The sequence below is a fragment of the Diplodia corticola genome (genome assembly GCF_001883845.1).
Source record: "Diplodia corticola strain CBS 112549 chromosome Unknown scaffold16, whole genome shotgun sequence".
Lineage (NCBI taxonomy): Eukaryota > Fungi > Ascomycota > Dothideomycetes > Botryosphaeriales > Botryosphaeriaceae > Diplodia > Diplodia corticola.
Window position 1 is genome coordinate 372,625 of NW_017971495.1, and position 17,441 is coordinate 390,065.

A 17,441-nucleotide genomic window follows, 5' to 3' on the forward strand; every position below is an offset into this window, starting at 1 on the left:
GTACTGCTGGAAGGGAACGGAACAATGAAGCAAGTGGTGTTTTTACCGAAGCGCTTGAAAGGTCCCTGTGATGTTTGATCCCTGGAAGGAAACTTGTGTTGGTCGGCTTTCTTTGTCTCAGCAGCTTCTGTTTGCGGTTTTTGGGAGTAGGGAGCCAAGTGTTGCTCTGCTCTCTCTTTGTTGTGGCTCGGCTCTTTCAAAACTGGTCCCTTATCATTCTCCGCGATTGTCTCGTTGTCGTTGAGCCACTGACCAACATCCTCTTCCACTCGCTGAAACTAGCCTTTGAAATGCCACGCAAGCCACAGGGAGAAAATGCTCGTACCGCATATATCGCGGAGAAGTTCGTAGCAGAGGCCCAACGAAGGAAGCTCGACGGCAACGCTCTTCTGCAAAAGCCGAAGAAAAACGCCAAACGTAGGCTTCGACTGTGAAGGGGCCCCTCATGCACGGTAGCTGACTTGAAGCCAAGGCAAACTCGTGGAAAACTACCTTTCCCGCCAGTTCGCAGCACTTGATCCGGACGAGAAGCGACGCTATCAGTACATTGCAGAAAAGAAATGGCCGCTGTGGTTCGAACGCTGCAATGCCGAGGTCGAACTGGATCACTTCTTCCCGGGCCCCGAGCGCGTCGTTGAATTCGAATTTGATCACTTCCAAAAAGACAAGAGATACGATCCAGGTCGGAATCGCTTCCTCGCCAAAGAACGCGCTCTCGATAGCCAAACGAAGCAGAGGGTCGAAGACTTCCGACAGAAAATCAGGAGATCGCGGGGCCTGTGTCAGCCCAGTGCACCGGGTCCAATCGAAATCCCGGACAATGGGTCTGGAGGCCTCGGCAATCTGAACATGGCGGGGGCGACAGATATAGCAAAGCAAGAAGAGCCATCTAGGCTTGGACCAGCGCCTGGAACTTGGAAATATCACAGACACATCTATCGCAGACGTGTAAACCAGGGCAATTATCTCCGCATACAGGTCATTATGTACCGCCTGACTGATGACGCCGATCGTACCCTGAGTGTAGGTCAATTCACCCCACGATGTACATACCATTTCTACTAACCCGAACAATGCGAACAGACGATGGTGCTCAAGAAAGAGCAGGGGGTATCGAACATAGCCTGCAATCCCGGCAAACAAGGACCTTCTAACGAAGAAGGGCAAATCCACACTCAGCTTTATGCGGCCTGTCCTCGATACGTGGTGACCCTGTTCAATCAGTCCTTTGAGAAGGAGGATGACATCCTGAACCCGGCAAACCTACACCCAAAACAGAGGAAACCCGTCCAAAAAACCTTCAAGCGGCTCCTGACCGAGTGGATCCCGCACGGCACTCTATTTGACTTCATTTCCACCTACCTGACCAGCGGACATCTGATACCAGAACCTTTCATCTGGTAAGAGCACGATGAGATGGCGCTTCTCGGAAAGTACGAGCTTCTCACATGGCGCTGCACAGGTACTGCTTCAAGGTGCTGGTCGAGGTGGCGCTCGTCTGCTGGAACGGGCATGCGGGACGAGGGGTGAAGGAAGGCTGGGAGCACATTGTCAACACGGACATCAAGCCGGACAACGTCTGGCTCTGCGCGCCGGACCCGCTCGAGCCCATGGCGTGGGCTCGCCGCTACCCCAAGCCCAAAGTCGGCGACTTCGGCATGTCGTACAAAACCCACCACGGCCTGGACGACCGGAATCACGCACGCCGCCACAGACGGCGGGCGAACCCTCCAGACTTCCGGGGCTTCGGCACCACGGGGCACATGCCGCCCGTAAGAAGACTTCCCTCCTCCTCCCCTCCCCTCCAATCACTTCTCGACCAACATACATCACAATCCCCAGCGCTAACATGCCGGCCAACCACCGCCTCCACAGGAACTCCTCCACCGCAACGCCGCCAAGCTCACCAAAAACTACCGCCACAACCCCACCCGCGCCCAACACACCGTCGACCGCCTCGACGCCCTCCTCCCCTCGACGCCGCTCCCATGGCCCAACCCATGGCCCGCCGACATCCCCGCACCCGACACCTCGGGCGCGCACTCCTGGACGATGGTATGGCAGATCGGCACGACCGTCTGGTGCCTCCTCGCCACCATGCCCGTCGGCGGCATCGGCGGCATCGGCGTCGGAAACAACGGCGCCGGCCTCCTCTTCCCGCACGACGTCGCCGTCGACTTTTCCGGGCCGGAGCGCGACCGGCCCGCGCGCGGCGGCGGTGGCGATGGCGGCGTGGAGAGCGGTGGCGGCCACTTGCTGCACGCGCTGCGACCGGCGTATTCGGGCAGGCTGGTCGAGCTGGCGTTTCGGTGCTTGGCGCCGATGCCGGCGGGGAGGGTCGGGCTGGAGGAGCTGTGGGAGGAGGTGTGCGCGGGGTGTGAGGATGTGGGCGGGCAGTTTCCTGATGCCGCCGGGGATGGGAGGCCGCCCGGCGCGGATGGGATCGGAGGGCCGGGTGGGGACGAGGGGGAGGAGGAGGACGGAGTGCGGCTGCTGCCGAATGCGGTGGGGTTCGTGCCGGATAAGTATCCTTTGGGGCGGAATGTTTTGAATGATGTTTCTCCGTATTGATTAATCAGGTGGGGCGGATGGGGTGGGAGAGCGGGTTTGAGGGGAGTGGTGGTGATGTGCTACACAGATGCCGATGGTCGGGTGGAGCTGGGGGGGTGCGGAAGAAGTTGAGTTGTTTCCATGTGTGTTGATTGCTGCCTACTTTCTGGAAGAGATGTGATTTCTATGTCGCCGTCTACGCTCTTTTTCATATCGTCTCTTGCTGCACTCCCTCCTTCCCCTCGATATAGAGCTCATACTCGTAGCTTGCGAAAAGAAAGGGCGCAACGCCCTTCAAGTCGTTCTCAAACAACGGCATACTCGCATAATACTGCAGAAGAAAAAAAAAGTCAGTCAGCGTGCGCAATATCGCAGAAGTCAACAGCACATACCTCAAACGTCCCATTCGAGCTCAAACTCCCCGTCTGCACCGTCCACAGATAATCCAACGCCCCATCCCCTCCCCTCTCCTCCGCAAACGTCTCCGTCATCAACCCGTACCCCCCCAGCGCCGCCTCCCTATACTCCTCCCCCTCGACGTACCCCATCCGCAGCGCCTTCAGCAGCCCGTACACGAACATCCCCGACGCCGAGCTCTCGACGTAATTCCCCTCCCGCCCCTCCATCCCCGGATCCATGACGTTCCACCACCCCCCGTACACCGGGTCCCGCGCCGCCACCACCGCGTCCGCCAGCGCCCGCAGATACCCGAGCAGCCGCGCGCGACCACCGCCGCCGCCGTCCGCCTCCCCCTCAGGGAAATAATCCAGCACGTCCACCAGCGCCATGAGGTACCACCCCGCGGCGCGGCCCCACACGTGCGGCGCGGCGCCCGTCACGGGATCCGCCCACACGGCGCGGCGGCTGTAGTCGAAGCCGTGGACGGGGAGGCCGCGCTTTGTGGTGCCGTTGGGATCGGCGGCAGTGATTGTCCCGGCGTTGATGAGGTCGAACTGCAGGGCGATGTCGGCCCAGGCGGTGGCGTTGCGGGGGTCCAAGGCGTGGGTCCAGCGCGCGTAGAAGACGTCGAGCATGTAGATGCCGTCGAGCCACATTTGGTCCGGATAGGTGGGGTAGCGGTGGTAGAAGCCGCCGGCGGGGGTGCGGCGGGTGCGGTCGATTTGGGCGCGGAGGGTGCGGGCGGCGGTCAGGTAGATGGAGGAGGAGTTGGAGGAAATGGAGGAGGAGGAGGAGGAGGAGGAGTTGGAGTTGGAGGTGTTGCTGCTGGCGGCGGCGGCGGCGGCTAGGCTGTGGGCGTCGAGGAAGGTGTGGCCGAAGCGGATGTCGTCGATGGAGTTGCTGTCGTTGTAGAGGAGGATGGAGCCGTCCCGGGCGGGGTAGAGGACCAGGTCGGCGTGGCGGGTGATGTACGAGGCGTACTTGGGGTCGCCGGTGCGGGTGTAGGCGAGCAGCACGCCCGAGAGGTAGGCCGAGACGGTGTAGGCAAAGGTCGGCTCGACGCCGTGCTTGATCTGGGAGTCGGCCATCCAAGTCAGGTAGCGCGGCTTGCCGTGGAAGTCGGAGTGTTGGATCTTGGACGAAGGCGGGATCGCGAACCAGCCGCTGGGGAGAGATGTCTTTGCCGAAGCCAGCGTTGCGCCGGCCAGAGCTGCGGCCGCGAGCAGGATGGACTTCATGGTCGCGAGGCTTGTTCGTCGTCGATGCTGGCTCGAGAAACGGGAGAGAGAGTGAGAGATATTGTCGAGCTCTTTATGTATACACCGCTCCAGGGCATCCCGCTACCGAGACGACGATGCATTGCAGCTTGGTCGGTTTCTTTTAGCCAAGATCGGCTCCAAGATGGCTCGTATCATGCTTTTCCGATGTCTTGGACGGAAAAGCGAGGTCGTGGTTGCGGGGGATGGTCTTGGCGGTTGCGGGGAAGAAGGCGGGGGTTCATCCATGGCACAACTGGGGGAAGAGAGATTTCAGAGTCGAGGACGAGTTTTATAGGGGCTTGTGTACTATCACTATCTGCAGCGGGCCAATTGTGTACAAAAGCCATACTCTGCGTGGACATATGGGCACTCGATGCAAAAGTGGGGGGACTCGCACTCTTCCGGCGCTACAAGCATCAGGTGGAACCGATACATGAATCAGCAGAGCATGAAATATTGTATTTCTACCACATGTTGCTATCCCAACAGGTTTCCAAACCACGTTAGACCGCAACCTTATCCCGATCCTCATTTATATCCCTTGCTTTTCACCTTCTTTAGTCGCCTACGAGCCGTAGACGTGGGTGTAGAGCTGACAAAACTTGTGACCGTCTTCACCGGAGCGGACGTGGTCAAGGTCCTTGTGACTACAGCGACACTGCTCGTCGTCGTCACATCGGCCGTGTCGAGGTTGGTAGCCGTCACCGTGGCCGATTGCGGGTCTACCGTGGTCGTGGCATTCGCCGTCCCCGTAATCTGAGTGCTGCTGGTCGTGGTGACGGTGACGTCGGCAACGTCGAGAGTAGACACGACCGTGGTTGTGCCTCCGACGGTGGTGACGGTCACGGTGGTTTCAACGTTGACCACCTCTTCCGTCTTGGTGCGGAACGCCGTGGATACATCCGTGACGGTCGATCCGCGAACCGACGTGATGACTCTTGTCTTTGTCCACGGGATGGCCCGAACCACAGTCTCGGTCGAGTATGCCGTGAGAGTCGTCAGCCGAAAAGGGCCGGGTCTCGTTGCCGTGAGAGTCATCAGCCGAAAAGGGCCGGGTCTCGTTGTCGTGTAAGTCGCATTGACCGTGGCCGTGGCAAAGGAACTGGAAATCACTGTCTTGGTGCAGACCCTGCACGGCGTTGTTGTTGGTGTCGGCGTGCAAGGAGTGCTGCTGCTGCTGTAGTATGGGCACGGAGAGCTCTCAACAGGCTCGAAATGCTTGGAATGAGGCCTGTTCCGCCATGCCGAAAGACAACTGCTGCTTGTCAGGCTCGAGCTCCGTGTAGAATCATGCCGAATCACTTACGACGGCGAGAGGTCGAACGATGCCGTACACGGTTCCGGTCTGGAGCCCACCTCAGCACGAGCAGAATGCGGCGCAGACGATGCGCCAATAGCCCAATAGCTAAGCAAGACGAATACGGCAGAACGAGCCCTCATTTCGGCGAATCCACTTGGGAGCTGGGCAGGCAATGAGGATGGGCGAAGGGGGAAGGGTCCAGATGCAGAGAATATATGGGACGGCGGGTCCAATATTATATACTTGTTGGGTGGGCTCTGTCTGCATCAACAAGGGAGACTTTCGCGGCCATATGTGCTCTGGCCAACCTTTCTCAACAAGTCAGTCCTGAGGGCTGGCGTTGGTTGTATGTGCACTGCGCATGCTTTCCTGTTGAGACCAATGAAACAGGCTCAAAATACATTCACGCTACCAGAGCCCTGGATGGCGCACCAAAGGATAGAATCTCGGCATGACCAGAACCGTGGTTGCGTCGCGGTTGGGTGAGACCCTGTGGCCGAAAGCACGGACGCAATAAAAGCATCTTTTCCGTTGAAGCATTTTGTTTTCTCCTTCCCTTGGTGAAGCAAATGAGGCCTTTCCCGCAATCCGATTTTCGTTCGTGTACCAAAACCTCGTCCTGACATGATTGTGCAGTTGCTCCCTGAGTTTCCTTCTCCCTGGAGGTTGAGCTTCTGGACAGACGAGAGTGGTTTTTAGTCGAAACTTTAGATGGAAAACAACTCTAGGGGTTTGTCCTTCCTGGTAGAGATGCTTGTCAGCATTGCGAGTGTCTCAGGCAATACACTGCTGCATGCATATAGGCCTTATTGCAGAACCGGAGCCGTTCTTTGGCCAAGAGACATCAATTTTTTACGTACAAGGGGTATCAATCATCCACCTGCGGCTAGGAGTGCGTCTCCTTGGCTCACTCACCGGCCGAAGACACCCTCCAAGTAGCCACGCACGTCATTGCCCGCATAGCCCGTGTACATGTCCGGCCGCACGACGACGAAGCCGGCCGAGCCGTCGCCGATGTCGACGGGCTGGTCGCTGGTGACGCCCACGTTGCTCATCCTCACGAACCGCCGCGCCGCTCCGATGCTGCTGCTGCTGCTGCCGCCGCCGCCGCCGCCCGACACATCCCACGTCTCGACCCAGTCCCGCGCCCACGCCGCCGAAGCAGGCGGGTCCCACGACGCGCCCCGAAGCGAGAGCACGAGGAACTTTCCGTACGAGTAGCTCCCATACAGCCGCTCGCCCTCGCCCTCGCCGTCGACGTCGTCCCCAGCCGCGGCGTGCAAGTAGACGTCGGGCGTGCGGTGCCCGGGGACGAATATGCCCGCCGGCTCGCCGCGGACGACGAGCGTGTCGCGGGCGTAGGCGACGCCCATGCCGGTGATGTAGTTTGCGTTCCGCTCGATCAGGTCGACGTACTCGGCGGCGGTCTTGACCGTGCTCCGCACCAGCTGCGCCGCCACGTCGATGACGGCGCGCGCCGTGGCCAGGCGCTCGTCCTCGTAGCTCTGCAGCACCTTGTGGCTTCCCCCCTGCAGCTTGACGGCCAGGGCGAGGCGCCAGGCCAGGGCGAAGGCGTCGGCCTGGCCCGTGTTGAGGCCCTGGCCGCCGTTGACGGCGTGGATGTGCGCGGCGTCGCCGGCGAGCACGATGCGCTGCCTGGGCGAGAAGTAGGTGCGGGCCACGCGCTCTTTGATCTCGAAGATGGAGAACCACTCGGTGCGCTTGAAGTCGACCCGGTGGGGGGCCAGGAACTTGCGGATCTCGGCTTCGATGCGGGGCTGGGTGGCGCGGGAGTTGTCTTCGAGGAGCGTGTAGAAGCGGGCCATGCCGCGTTCTCTGTTGGTGGTGTGTGTAAGAGCGGTGTTCGTGTTATATCGGCACGGGGAAGTGTTTTTTTACCGGGGGATCCAGGAGATGCGGGCTTGGCCGTCGACCTGGAAGGTGATGATTTCCGGGCAGCAGGGGAAGTCGGTGTCGATGAAGGTGTCGAGGACGTGCCAGTTCATGTTGGGCTTGTCGCCCTCGAAGGGGATTTGCAGTTGGTTGCGCACCATGGAGCGGGCGCCGTCGGCGCCCACGGCGTACTTGCTGATGACGACCTTGTCCTTGAACGTGGTCCGCACAAAGTCGTCGCCGCCGTCGACGCCGGGGCACTCTTCGATGCTGAGGGCCTCGTGGTCGTGGTGGCATTCGACGTCCAGCATCTCGTGCATGGCCGCCTCGACGTCGGATTGGCCGATCATCAGGAAGTTGGGCCGGAAGCAGTTGCGCAGCGACACCCACCATTTGTTCTGCCGCGAGACGAACTCGCCGTTTGCAAAGGTCGAGCTAGCTACATTTACGGTCAGCGGGGCAGGGGGGCTGGGTTTGGTGGGATTTTTTGCTCACTGTTGCACTTTAGGCCCTTGGGCTCGAGCTTGTCAAGCACGCCGACGACTTCCAGGGTCTGCTGGCTTCTCGCATTGAGAGCATCGGCGCGGCCAACGGGGAGAGAGGTGGGTGCTTTGTCTGAGTCGAGCTATAATTGAGTGTCGGTGCCGCGGTTTGGTCGTCTTTGGAGCCTTACCGGCGATGAATACACTGAGCCCCAGCTTGCGTGCCAGCAGGGCCACGGTGAGCCCAGTAGGGCCGGCTGCATGCTTCCGTCAGTCTCGGAGTGCAAGGCGGAGCTGGTCCTCTCACCTCCAATGATGGTCAGATCGGTGTATATCTCCTTGACAGCCATGGTTTCCGTCTTGTTGCTTGTTCCTGTGGGTGGAGGCGGGGCTCAAAGATGAAGTAAAAGCTGGGATTAGATAGAAACTGCTTGCTTAGGCCGTGCTAAGGCAGACATGGCGTAAAAGCACACCACGTCACGATCATCACTACTCGTCCGATAGACGGATCTCGACTCTGCTGGGCATATCAGCCCAAGTCCGACGCCGTTTTCCGAAGGCAGGCAGCGTTGCAAAAGACCGGCAGCGATGCCGGGGTGCATTGCGGCCGGAACCTGCCAAGCCACTTGGTGGGTGAAGAGGAGTGCTCGTGTTCGCTTGACGACACAGCGGAATGCCTCCGCGGCGCATTTCTCAGCCACTCAGACGTCAATCTGGGCTGCGGCACGCCCCGCTCCTCGGGAGATGGGGCGATCAGCCGATCAAGATGGCGACGCCCAGGCCTCCCTTCCTGCTGTCTTCTTCGCTGCGGCCTTCTGCTGAAGTGCAGCCCACGTGGCAGCGGCAGCAGCGGTGGAGCAGCCCTATCGCCCGCACTACAGCGGTTCCTGCGGGACGTTTGTTGAAGCATAAGGTGCGGCAGTAAGCATAAACCTCCTCACGGCTGATTTGCCGCTTCGGGGGACCATCCGACCTTCTCCTTTGGGCCTATTGCCACACTGCCACATTATCGCAAATGTCGCCCGGAGCCGAGGCCAAGCCGACTTCCATCGAAATCCGCTCCCTGCTGCCTTTATTTCTTTCGTTCAAAAAAATTTTCTGCTCCGTCGTACGTGCCCATCCCTGGAGGTGATGCCGGGGGAAGGGATCCGCAATGCGGCTCGCGAAAGGCTGCCAGGAGGCCAATAGATGCCGGGATGCCCCGAGAATGCCGAAGGTTTCCAAGGTTTCCCTTCGCACCCGCGCCGTTTGCCGGATGGTGTGGAGTTTCGCTGCTCAGCCAAGCACGGCTGGCCTAAATGCAACCTGACTCCAGCCACTGCCGCGCTGCGGACGTAAACACTCGGCTGCCACGGCCGTTCCGAGGCACCAGGCCCGGGACTAGCTGTACTCCTGTACACAGGAATAGCTGATTAGAGGGGCGCTACATCATTCGAGCTGCCAATTACGGCATACTCACGCGGCATGGGAAGGCACACGCGTGAGCCACCCCCAGCGATCGATTCCAACGGCGACTTCCGATGGCCGACTGTCGTTGGCAAGTGATGTAGGTAAGAGTTTGCGTCTTGGGACGAGATCTTCACTGTCCTTTCGAGGGGCCAGACGACGATATATATGTCGTTTGATGCTCTCGCTCTCCCCTCCTGTAGCCAAACACTTACTCACATTAAAGAAACCATGTCTGTCCACACGGTAGCCGCGTCCAAGCACTCCACCGCCCAGGTCTCCGAGGACATCCTGACCGTCATTGAGTCGTACCGGCTAAAAGCCTCGCCTTTCGACCCCAAGACCATCCCGCAGGCTCGGGATACTTTTCTCCCCATAATCCTAAAAGCCGTCGAGAAACGAACACCCGTCTCCCTCACACTTCCCGCCTTTCCCTTCAAGTCGCCCAACACCGAGGACAAAGTGCTGGGAACACTGCCCGACAAGGCCGAGGAAGTCGCGCTGAAGCACCTCCAAGGCCTCTGCGAGAACATCAAGGACACATACCCTCCCGGTGCCGAACTCACCATCGTCTCAGATGGAATCGTCTACAGCGGTCAGCAGCACGTGTCGACCCTTGACCACCTACAACCACTAACACATGTCTCCAGATCTTCTCGACGTGCCCGACTCGACCGTCTGGGAGTACGGGGAATGTCTCCGCCAGATGGCGGCCGAGCTGGACTGCGACGCGATCCACTTTGCGCGTCTTTCCACGATGCCGTCGCTGAAGGGCAGGCTCCGGGAAGAGCTCCTCGACTACACTGACACGGCCGGGTACGAAAAGGCGGCGCCGGCGATCCGCGAGCAACTGATGGCCGTGTACGGCGAGAAGGGCTACGACGTCAACAAGCACATCGCCAGCGACCCGAGCGTCAAGGCCACGTACATGGGCTACCTGAAGTACCTCTCCCGCGATCTCCGAAAGAGCAGCAGCAGCAACGGCGACGCCTCGGGCGAGCAGTCGGACTCGTCGGGCGTGTCCATCACCTCGACCGGCAGCTCTGACAGCAACGCCTCGACCGGCAGCCGCAAGGCGTTCAAGCGGAAGGTGTCCAGGGTAGCCAAGCAGATGATCGCACGAGGAAAGGTAAGCAACAAAGTCCCCAAACCCCCACGAGACCCCCCACACTCACCGTCCGTCCGCCAGTGCTACGCCGCCTGCGTCCAAGCAGCCTTCCCGGACTCGGTCCGCCTCTCGATCCACGCCGCCAACTCGGCGACCAAGGTCCCCATCGCCATCATGCCCAACGTGCAGGACCGGCCCATCACGCCCTGGCACGCCGTCATGACCTGCCGGCTCGACGGCTCCTTCATCCCGCTCACCCGGCGCGAGGCCGCCGACGCCGCCGACCTGCTCGAGCTCATCCACACCACGCCCACGACCGGCCCCGACGGCGCCGCCCCACGGCCGTGGTGCTTCCGCGAGAAATCGCCGCTGTACGCCCTCCCCGCCGCCACCTCAATCGAGCACACGTACCCAACCGGCCTCCTCGTGCGCTACCCACCCGGCACGCCCTTCGCCGCCGGCGCCGACATGCTCAAGGTGCGGGGGCTCGCCGAGCGCAACAGCCCCGTCGTGCTGCGCGGGCTGGCGGGCACGACGGAGCGCGCGGCGTTCCTGGCCAAGGGGCGCGAGATGGGGCCCATCACGACGTGGAAGTTCGGCGAGCTGCTCGAGGTGCGCGACGGCGGCGGGAGTGGCGGCGGCGGGCTCAACAACGTGCTGTCGGCCGAGCCCATGCCGTTCCACTACGACGGCCTGTTCAAGCTGGTGAACGGCGTCAGCGCCCCGCCGCGCTTCCAGATGTTCGTCGCCGCCTGCACGCCGCCGCCCGCGAGCCCCGAGGGCGACCGCGCCCCCGGCGGCCCCGGCGGCCGCACGCTGTTCGCGACGAGCCCGCTCGTGTTCGAGCGCCTGGCTGCGGCCGGCGACGGCTTCGGCGACGTCGACGCGCTGCGGGCGAAGCGGTGGAGCGTCACCACGGACGCGTTCGACCACTCCGAGTTTGGCGGGCTCCCGCTCGTGGTGGACCACCCGGCGACGGGCGTGGCGTGCCTGCGGTACCACGAGGACTGGCCGCAGGAGCGGACGAGCTTCGCGCCGACGCGGGTGCGCGTGCAGGGCGTGGGCGCGGGCGAGGACGCGGCGATCCGGACCGCCGTCGAGCGCGCGCTGTTCGACCGGCGCGCGTGCCTGTATCAGGGGTGGGAGAGGGGGGATGTGCTGGTCAGTGACAACGTGCTGGCGATGCACACGCGCGAGGGGTACACGTCGGGGGCTGCGAGGGAGCTGTGGAGGTTGCATATTGATTAGGTGTTGGACGGAAAAATCTAGTGTATATAGGGTGGTGGCTCGTAATCAGTAATTCACGGTCGTCTGTCGTCCTCGTTTGAACCTGCACGCTTCGTGTGAGGGATCGACGGGCGGTTGCCTCACCCGGGCCGGCGCCGATGCGGAACAGAGGGCGGGACGAGAGAAGGGAAGGCCCTCCAGGCCACGGTCGTCGATTTAAGCAGCGCATCAGCCACGGGATATTTTTGGCTCTAGCGAGGAAGCGCTCCAATTATCGCGACCCACAGCGAGCAGCAGTCGATGTTTATACGTAGTAATAGCCGAGCCAGCGCCTCGATGCCCGGCTATCTTATCTCCGAACCCCATATCTACAAAAGCTGCCCGTCCATCCTTCGGTCGCGCGAGGCATCTTTGGGGTTTCGTACCGGGCCTGGCCAATCAGCGTTTCGCCTATACGCACGCATGCTTTCAGCATTCCAGGTCATGATGGGGCTGCCTTTTCACTACCACCTCTCGGGCTACTCGTCCCGAACGACCGTCAGTCCTATCACATATATATGGCAAGACTGAACCCGAGCGAGAGCCATGCAAGCCCATTTCCAACCCCTCAAGCCCATGCATGTCAATCAGTCCGAGGTCCGATGGTTCTGCGGCGCGGCAGTGGGGGGGTTCTCTCTGGATCCGAATACGACGCCTGATACGACATTAATACCTCGCCACGCAACGCAAAACATAGCAGACTTCGGGAAGCGGGAAAGCGGTCTGCCGGGTCTTGGAAGATGGCGGCGGCGTAAGGCGAGAAAGGGGGGGCAACGAGTCAACACTGAAAGCTACAGACTCACCTTTGATGCGACTCGAGCAGTACTACTAAAGCAGCAGCTCTTCCGATCGTACGGTCGCTACAACAAGGGCATTATTCGAGCACCATGCTCACACCAACAGCCCTCGTCGCGAGCGCCATCCCGCTCTACCTGCTCTGGTCCGCGCTCTCGCTCTACACCAACGTGCGCCGCGCCAAAGCGACCGGCCTGCGCGTGCACGTCAGCCCCATCAGCACCCACAACCTGCTATGGATCGTCTTCGAGCCGCTCGTCGTGCGCCTGCTGGAGTTTCTGGGCGCCGACACCGTTGACCTGCTCCGCCTGGCCAAGAGGAACTGGAACTTCCACGACCGCTACCGCGTGCACGACCTCTACGGCAAGGTCTTTGCCCACGCCACTCCCGCCGGCATCGAGGTCCATGTCGCCGACGCCGCCGCCTCCGACGAGCTGCTGGCCCGGAAGCGGGATTTCATCAAGCCCATGGGCATGGTCCGTATGTTTGCCCCCCTCCTCCCTTAAGTCAAGGGAAAAGCGCCATGAAGAGAAAGGAACCACCAACCAGCTGCAGAAATCATCGACATCTACGGCCCCAGCGTCGCGTCCACCGACGGCGCCGACTGGACCCGCCACCGCCGCATCACGGCCACGCCCTTCACCGAGCGCAACAACCGGCTCGTCTGGGCCGAGGCGCTGCGGCAGACGGGCCAGATGCTGGCCTACTTTGAGCGCGGCATCGGCCCCAACGGCCCGTCAACCGACTCGTTCGCCCAGGACTCGATGACGCTCACCCTGAACATCCTGACCTCGGCCGGCCTGGGCTTCTCCTGCGACTTCCGCGGCGCCGAGGAGGAGAAAGACGCCGACACGGCCACCGCCGCCGCCACCAGCTACCGCGACAGCCTGGCCGGCGTGCTCGACAGCTTCCTCCACATGGCGCTGGTGCCCGGCTTCGTGTGGTCGCTCCCGCCGGCGCTGCTGCCCACGAAACTGCAGGACTTCGCCAGGCACAAGAACGCCTTGAAGCACTTCATGGTCGGCATGGCCGAGAAGACGCGCTACGAAGGGTCCGAGCACGCCAGTCTTCTCAGCAACCTGGTGCAGAAGAACGAAGAGGCGCGCCAGACGGCGTCCAAGCCATCTTCTTCTGGAAACCCCGTCCAGCTGGGCCTCTCGGACAGCGAGCTGTATGGCAACATCTTCATCTACAGTTTTGCCGGCCACGAGACCACCGCCCACGCCGTCTGCTACGCCATGTACCTGCTGGCCGCGTATCCCGACGTGCAGGACTGGGTGGCCGAGGAGGCCCAGGCCGTGCTCGGGACCGACGCTGCGCTCGAGCATCTGGCGTACGATGAACTGTTTCCGCAGCTGAAGCGCACGCTGGCTGTCATGGTAAGAGAGAGACGGGCCCCCTCAAAAGCCAAGGGAGAAGGCGAGTTAACGGCCACAGTACGAAACCCTCCGCCTCTACCCCCCGGTCGTCTCCATCCCCAAAACCACCGGCCCCTCGGCCCAAACCCTCACCGTCAACGCCAACACGCCCGGCCAGCTCACCGCCACCCTCCCCGCCCACACCTACGTCTTCCCCAACGTCGTCGCCCTGCAGTCGCACCCGGACTACTGGGGCCCCGACTCCCTGACCTGGCGGCCCCAGCGCTGGATCTCGGAGAACCAAGACGCCCAAGACGCGTCCGAAGCCGAGACTTTCAGGCAGCCCGCCGTCAAGGGCAGCTTCGTGTCCTGGTCCGACGGGCCGCGCGTGTGTCCCGGCAAGAAGTTCTCGCAGGTCGAGTCCGTGGCTGTCATGGCGGGGATGCTGAGGGAGCATCGGGTCGAGGTCGTGCCCGAGGGCGGCGAGGGAGAGGAGAAGGCGAGGCAGAGGGTGTTGGACGTGGTCGAGGATGGGGAGCTCAAGGCGACGCTGTTTATGAGGAGGCCAGAGGCGGTGAGGCTGAGAGTGGTGAAAAGGTGAAGAGCCGGGGTCGTCCTTTCCTTCCTATATTTTCTTATAGCCGTCTGTCCTTTCTGAGCGCGGCTGCTTCCATTATTTCACGTCGCTTTACTGCAACCCAGAGCCATGCACCTCTGTACCTCCGTGACCTTCGCAGGACTTCACAAGAAGATGCGAATTTTGTACTTCAGCAATTTATACATTCATCAATTCGGAATGCGATTAGTGCACGCAATCCGAGCGAGCAGACCCGAACCCGAAGCACAAAACGCAATCCGAGCCGCGCAGTACGAATACGAATCATGTATATATGTCGCGTGGCAGCTCGGCCTCAGGCTCATCCGATTCGTGTGCATGCGAATACTTCGCGTTGCAGTTGACAGCTCGCAATGGCTTTTGTTTTAAAGCCCCGCGGCAGCCCAGCCCGAGTCCATGGTAGTGTGCCCTCATGCCGGCCTCCTGATCTGCAACGACTCGAAACCCCAACCACGCTCGCTGCAGCTCACCAAACCCCCGATGACCTCCTCTTCTTGCACTCCGCCAGAGACGCCCCAGTCTCTCAAATCGCAAATGGACCTGGAGGCCGCCGCCCCTGATCAGACCAGGACCAACAGTCCGACGTCCGACCACCACCTCAACGGCCATGACAGCGTCACGGAAAAGGATGTTGAAACGCCTGCCGATCCTTTCGTCGTCGACTGGGAGCCCGCCGACGACCAAATCAACCCCACAAAGTGGCCAGCCTCCCGCAAATGGACCCAGATCGGCGTGCTCTCCTTCATAACCTTCCTAACGTAGGCATCCCCTCCTCGCTACTCATGATTCACGACCGCTCTAACCTGCCGCAGCCCGCTCGCCTCGTCCATGTTCGCGCCCGGCGTGCCGCTCGTCATGCGGGAGTTTGGGAGCGGCTCCACGGTGCTCGCCACCTTCGTCGTCTCCGTCTACGTTCTCGGCTTCGCCCTGGGGCCTCTGTTCCTGGCCCCGCTGAGCGAGGTCTACGGCCGCAACCCCGTCTACCACGTCTGCAACGTCTTCTTCACCATCTTCACCGTCTGCTGCGCCGTCTCGCAGAACATGGGCATGCTCATCGTCTTCCGCTTCTTGGCCGGGCTCGCTGGAGTGTCGGTGGTCACCTGCGGCAGCGGTTCCATTGCGGACATGCTCCCCGCCGAGCACAGGGGAGGCGCCATGGCAATCTGGTCCATGGGGCCTCTGCTCGGCCCTATAATTGGACCCATCGCCGGCGGCTACCTCACCGAGGCCGAGGGCTGGCGCTGGGTATTCTGGATCATCACCATCATAGTAAGCATCCCACCCCCCAGCCCAATCCGCATTCCAGCCTGCTGACTGACTTATCTTCAGTCCGGCGTCATCACCGTAGTCGCCTGGTTCACCCTCAAAGAAACCTACCACCCCGTCCTCCTCGAGCGCAAGGCCGCCCGTCTCCGGGAGTCGACGGGCAACCCGGCCTACCGCTCCAAATTCGCGTCCACCACCCCGGCCGCCAAGAGCGACGTCTTCCGCCACGCCCTCGCCCGCCCGCTCAAGCTCCTCCTCTTCTCCCCCATCGTCACCCTCATGTGCCTCTACATCGCCATCGCCTACGGCATCCTCTACATCCTCTTCACCACCTTCACCTTCGTCTTCGAGGAAGTCTACCACTTCTCCACCTCGTCCGCCGGCCTCACCTACATCGGCTCCGGCCTCGGCTCCATCCTCGGCCTCGCCATCGTCGGCAGCCAAACGGACCGGCTGCTGCAGAAGAAGCTCGCGGCCGGCGCCTCCATCCGCCCGGAGGACCGGCTGCCGCTGGCCATCACCGTCCCCGCGGGCCTCGCGCTCCCCGCGGGGCTGTTCGTGTACGGCTGGACGGCGGAAAAGGGCGTGCACTGGATCGCGCCGATGCTGGGCACGGCCGTGTCGGGCGCGGGCATGATGGCCGTCATGATCTGCGTGCAGACGTACCTCGTCGACGCCTTCACGCTGCACGCCGCCAGCGTCAACGCCGCCAACGCCGTGCTGCGCAGCCTGCTCGGCGCCCTGCTGCCCCTGTGCGGCCTCGACATGTACGACGCCCTGGGCCTGGGCTGGGGCAACACGCTGTTGGGCTTTTTGGCGCTGCTGCTGGCCCCGGCCATGTGGGCGTTTTACTTTTATGGCGAGCGGATCAGGACGAGTAAGAGGTTTAGGCATGAGTTTTGATTGTTTTCCTTTTTTTTTTTTTAAGAAAACTTTCGGGACTGGTTGTGTGGTTTAGTGACGCGCGCGCACACAACAAAAAAAAAAGGGATACCATAGTTGTGTTATCAGTAATGTATAGAGCATATAGAGCACAAGTCTCGCATTTATTTAGACTTTTGCGGGATAATTATCAAAATCAACGCTACTTGCATGATCGATGGCCCCCTTGGGAGGGAGCATCCGAGCCGCTAGCAAGGGGCCGCCCCCCCCAGGTTGCCGGCATCTCCTACCTACACACTCTGGTTCGGGCTACGGCCAAGGACGCTCAACAACCTGATCACAGTCGAGGTTTCCATCTCCGCGGACATGGTCCCAACTAGTATGCGCCCCGCCTCTCGACCAGCACACGCCCTGCTGCACCGCGCAACCGAAAGAAAGGAAAAAAAAAACGGTGAGGCGCTGGCGGGGAGGCACTGAGGAGGCTCCGTCCGTCTTTCCTGCTCGTTTCCGATTCGGTGTGTGTGGTTCCAAACACACGAGTTGCGCGAGCCAGCTAGTAATTTCAGACTGTCCCTCCCCTGCGGTATGTATGTACATACGTACGTACATGTGCTTGTCGGCCAACAGCCAACGTGGCCGCGCGCCTCGCGTCAAGTGCTGGTTGGGGCCCAGGCTCCACGGACGACATGGCACACACCTACGCCGGAACGACGGGGCTCTCACGCACGACGATGGAGGAGACGGGGGTTGAGGATGTATATTGTAGAGGCTAACACACACGAGAGAGAGAGAGAGAGAGAGAAGATGGGATTGCAAAAGTG

At 61.3% G+C, this 17,441-nt stretch overlaps 7 protein-coding genes across 7 annotated transcripts; 4 read left to right on the forward strand and 3 right to left on the reverse strand.

Annotated features, from left to right (window-relative positions):
* Nucleotides 1-290: 290 nt before the first annotated feature.
* On the forward strand, nt 291-2,571 carry BKCO1_16000134 (serine threonine protein kinase; the record flags this gene model as incomplete). Its single annotated transcript, XM_020271404.1, has 5 exons — nt 291-417; nt 473-1,023; nt 1,084-1,400; nt 1,463-1,772; nt 1,876-2,571. The coding sequence occupies 5 exons, from the start codon at nt 291-293 to the stop codon at nt 2,569-2,571; spliced, it is 2,001 nt and encodes a 666-aa protein (XP_020131843.1).
* Nucleotides 2,572-2,758: 187 nt separating this feature from the next.
* BKCO1_16000135 (cell wall glycosyl hydrolase) lies at nt 2,759-4,187 on the reverse strand (the record flags this gene model as incomplete). The annotated part of the gene is made up of 2 exons (XM_020271405.1): nt 2,759-2,881; nt 2,943-4,187. The coding sequence occupies 2 exons, from the start codon at nt 4,185-4,187 to the stop codon at nt 2,759-2,761; spliced, it is 1,368 nt and encodes a 455-aa protein (XP_020131842.1).
* A 549-nt stretch (nt 4,188-4,736) lies between these two features.
* On the reverse strand, nt 4,737-5,246 carry BKCO1_16000136 (uncharacterized protein; the record flags this gene model as incomplete). Its single annotated transcript, XM_020271406.1, has 1 exon — nt 4,737-5,246. One exon carries the CDS (start codon nt 5,244-5,246, stop codon nt 4,737-4,739), a length of 510 nt encoding a protein of 169 aa, XP_020131845.1.
* Nucleotides 5,247-6,419: 1,173 nt separating this feature from the next.
* On the reverse strand, nt 6,420-8,233 carry BKCO1_16000137 (fad binding domain containing protein; the record flags this gene model as incomplete). Its single annotated transcript, XM_020271407.1, has 5 exons — nt 6,420-7,344; nt 7,408-7,840; nt 7,897-8,016; nt 8,075-8,140; nt 8,191-8,233. 5 exons carry the CDS (start codon nt 8,231-8,233, stop codon nt 6,420-6,422), a joined length of 1,587 nt encoding a protein of 528 aa, XP_020131844.1.
* A 1,327-nt stretch (nt 8,234-9,560) lies between these two features.
* On the forward strand, nt 9,561-11,685 carry BKCO1_16000138 (pyoverdine dityrosine biosynthesis protein; the record flags this gene model as incomplete). The annotated part of the gene is made up of 3 exons (XM_020271408.1): nt 9,561-9,924; nt 9,980-10,458; nt 10,519-11,685. 3 exons carry the CDS (start codon nt 9,561-9,563, stop codon nt 11,683-11,685), a joined length of 2,010 nt encoding a protein of 669 aa, XP_020131837.1.
* A 905-nt stretch (nt 11,686-12,590) lies between these two features.
* Nucleotides 12,591-14,457, forward strand: BKCO1_16000139 (cytochrome p450; the record flags this gene model as incomplete). The annotated part of the gene is made up of 3 exons (XM_020271409.1): nt 12,591-12,978; nt 13,054-13,877; nt 13,936-14,457. The coding sequence occupies 3 exons, from the start codon at nt 12,591-12,593 to the stop codon at nt 14,455-14,457; spliced, it is 1,734 nt and encodes a 577-aa protein (XP_020131836.1).
* A 495-nt stretch (nt 14,458-14,952) lies between these two features.
* BKCO1_16000140 (major facilitator superfamily protein) lies at nt 14,953-16,641 on the forward strand (the record flags this gene model as incomplete). The annotated part of the gene is made up of 3 exons (XM_020271411.1): nt 14,953-15,230; nt 15,285-15,741; nt 15,802-16,641. 3 exons carry the CDS (start codon nt 14,953-14,955, stop codon nt 16,639-16,641), a joined length of 1,575 nt encoding a protein of 524 aa, XP_020131923.1.
* Nucleotides 16,642-17,441: the final 800 nt, after the last annotated feature.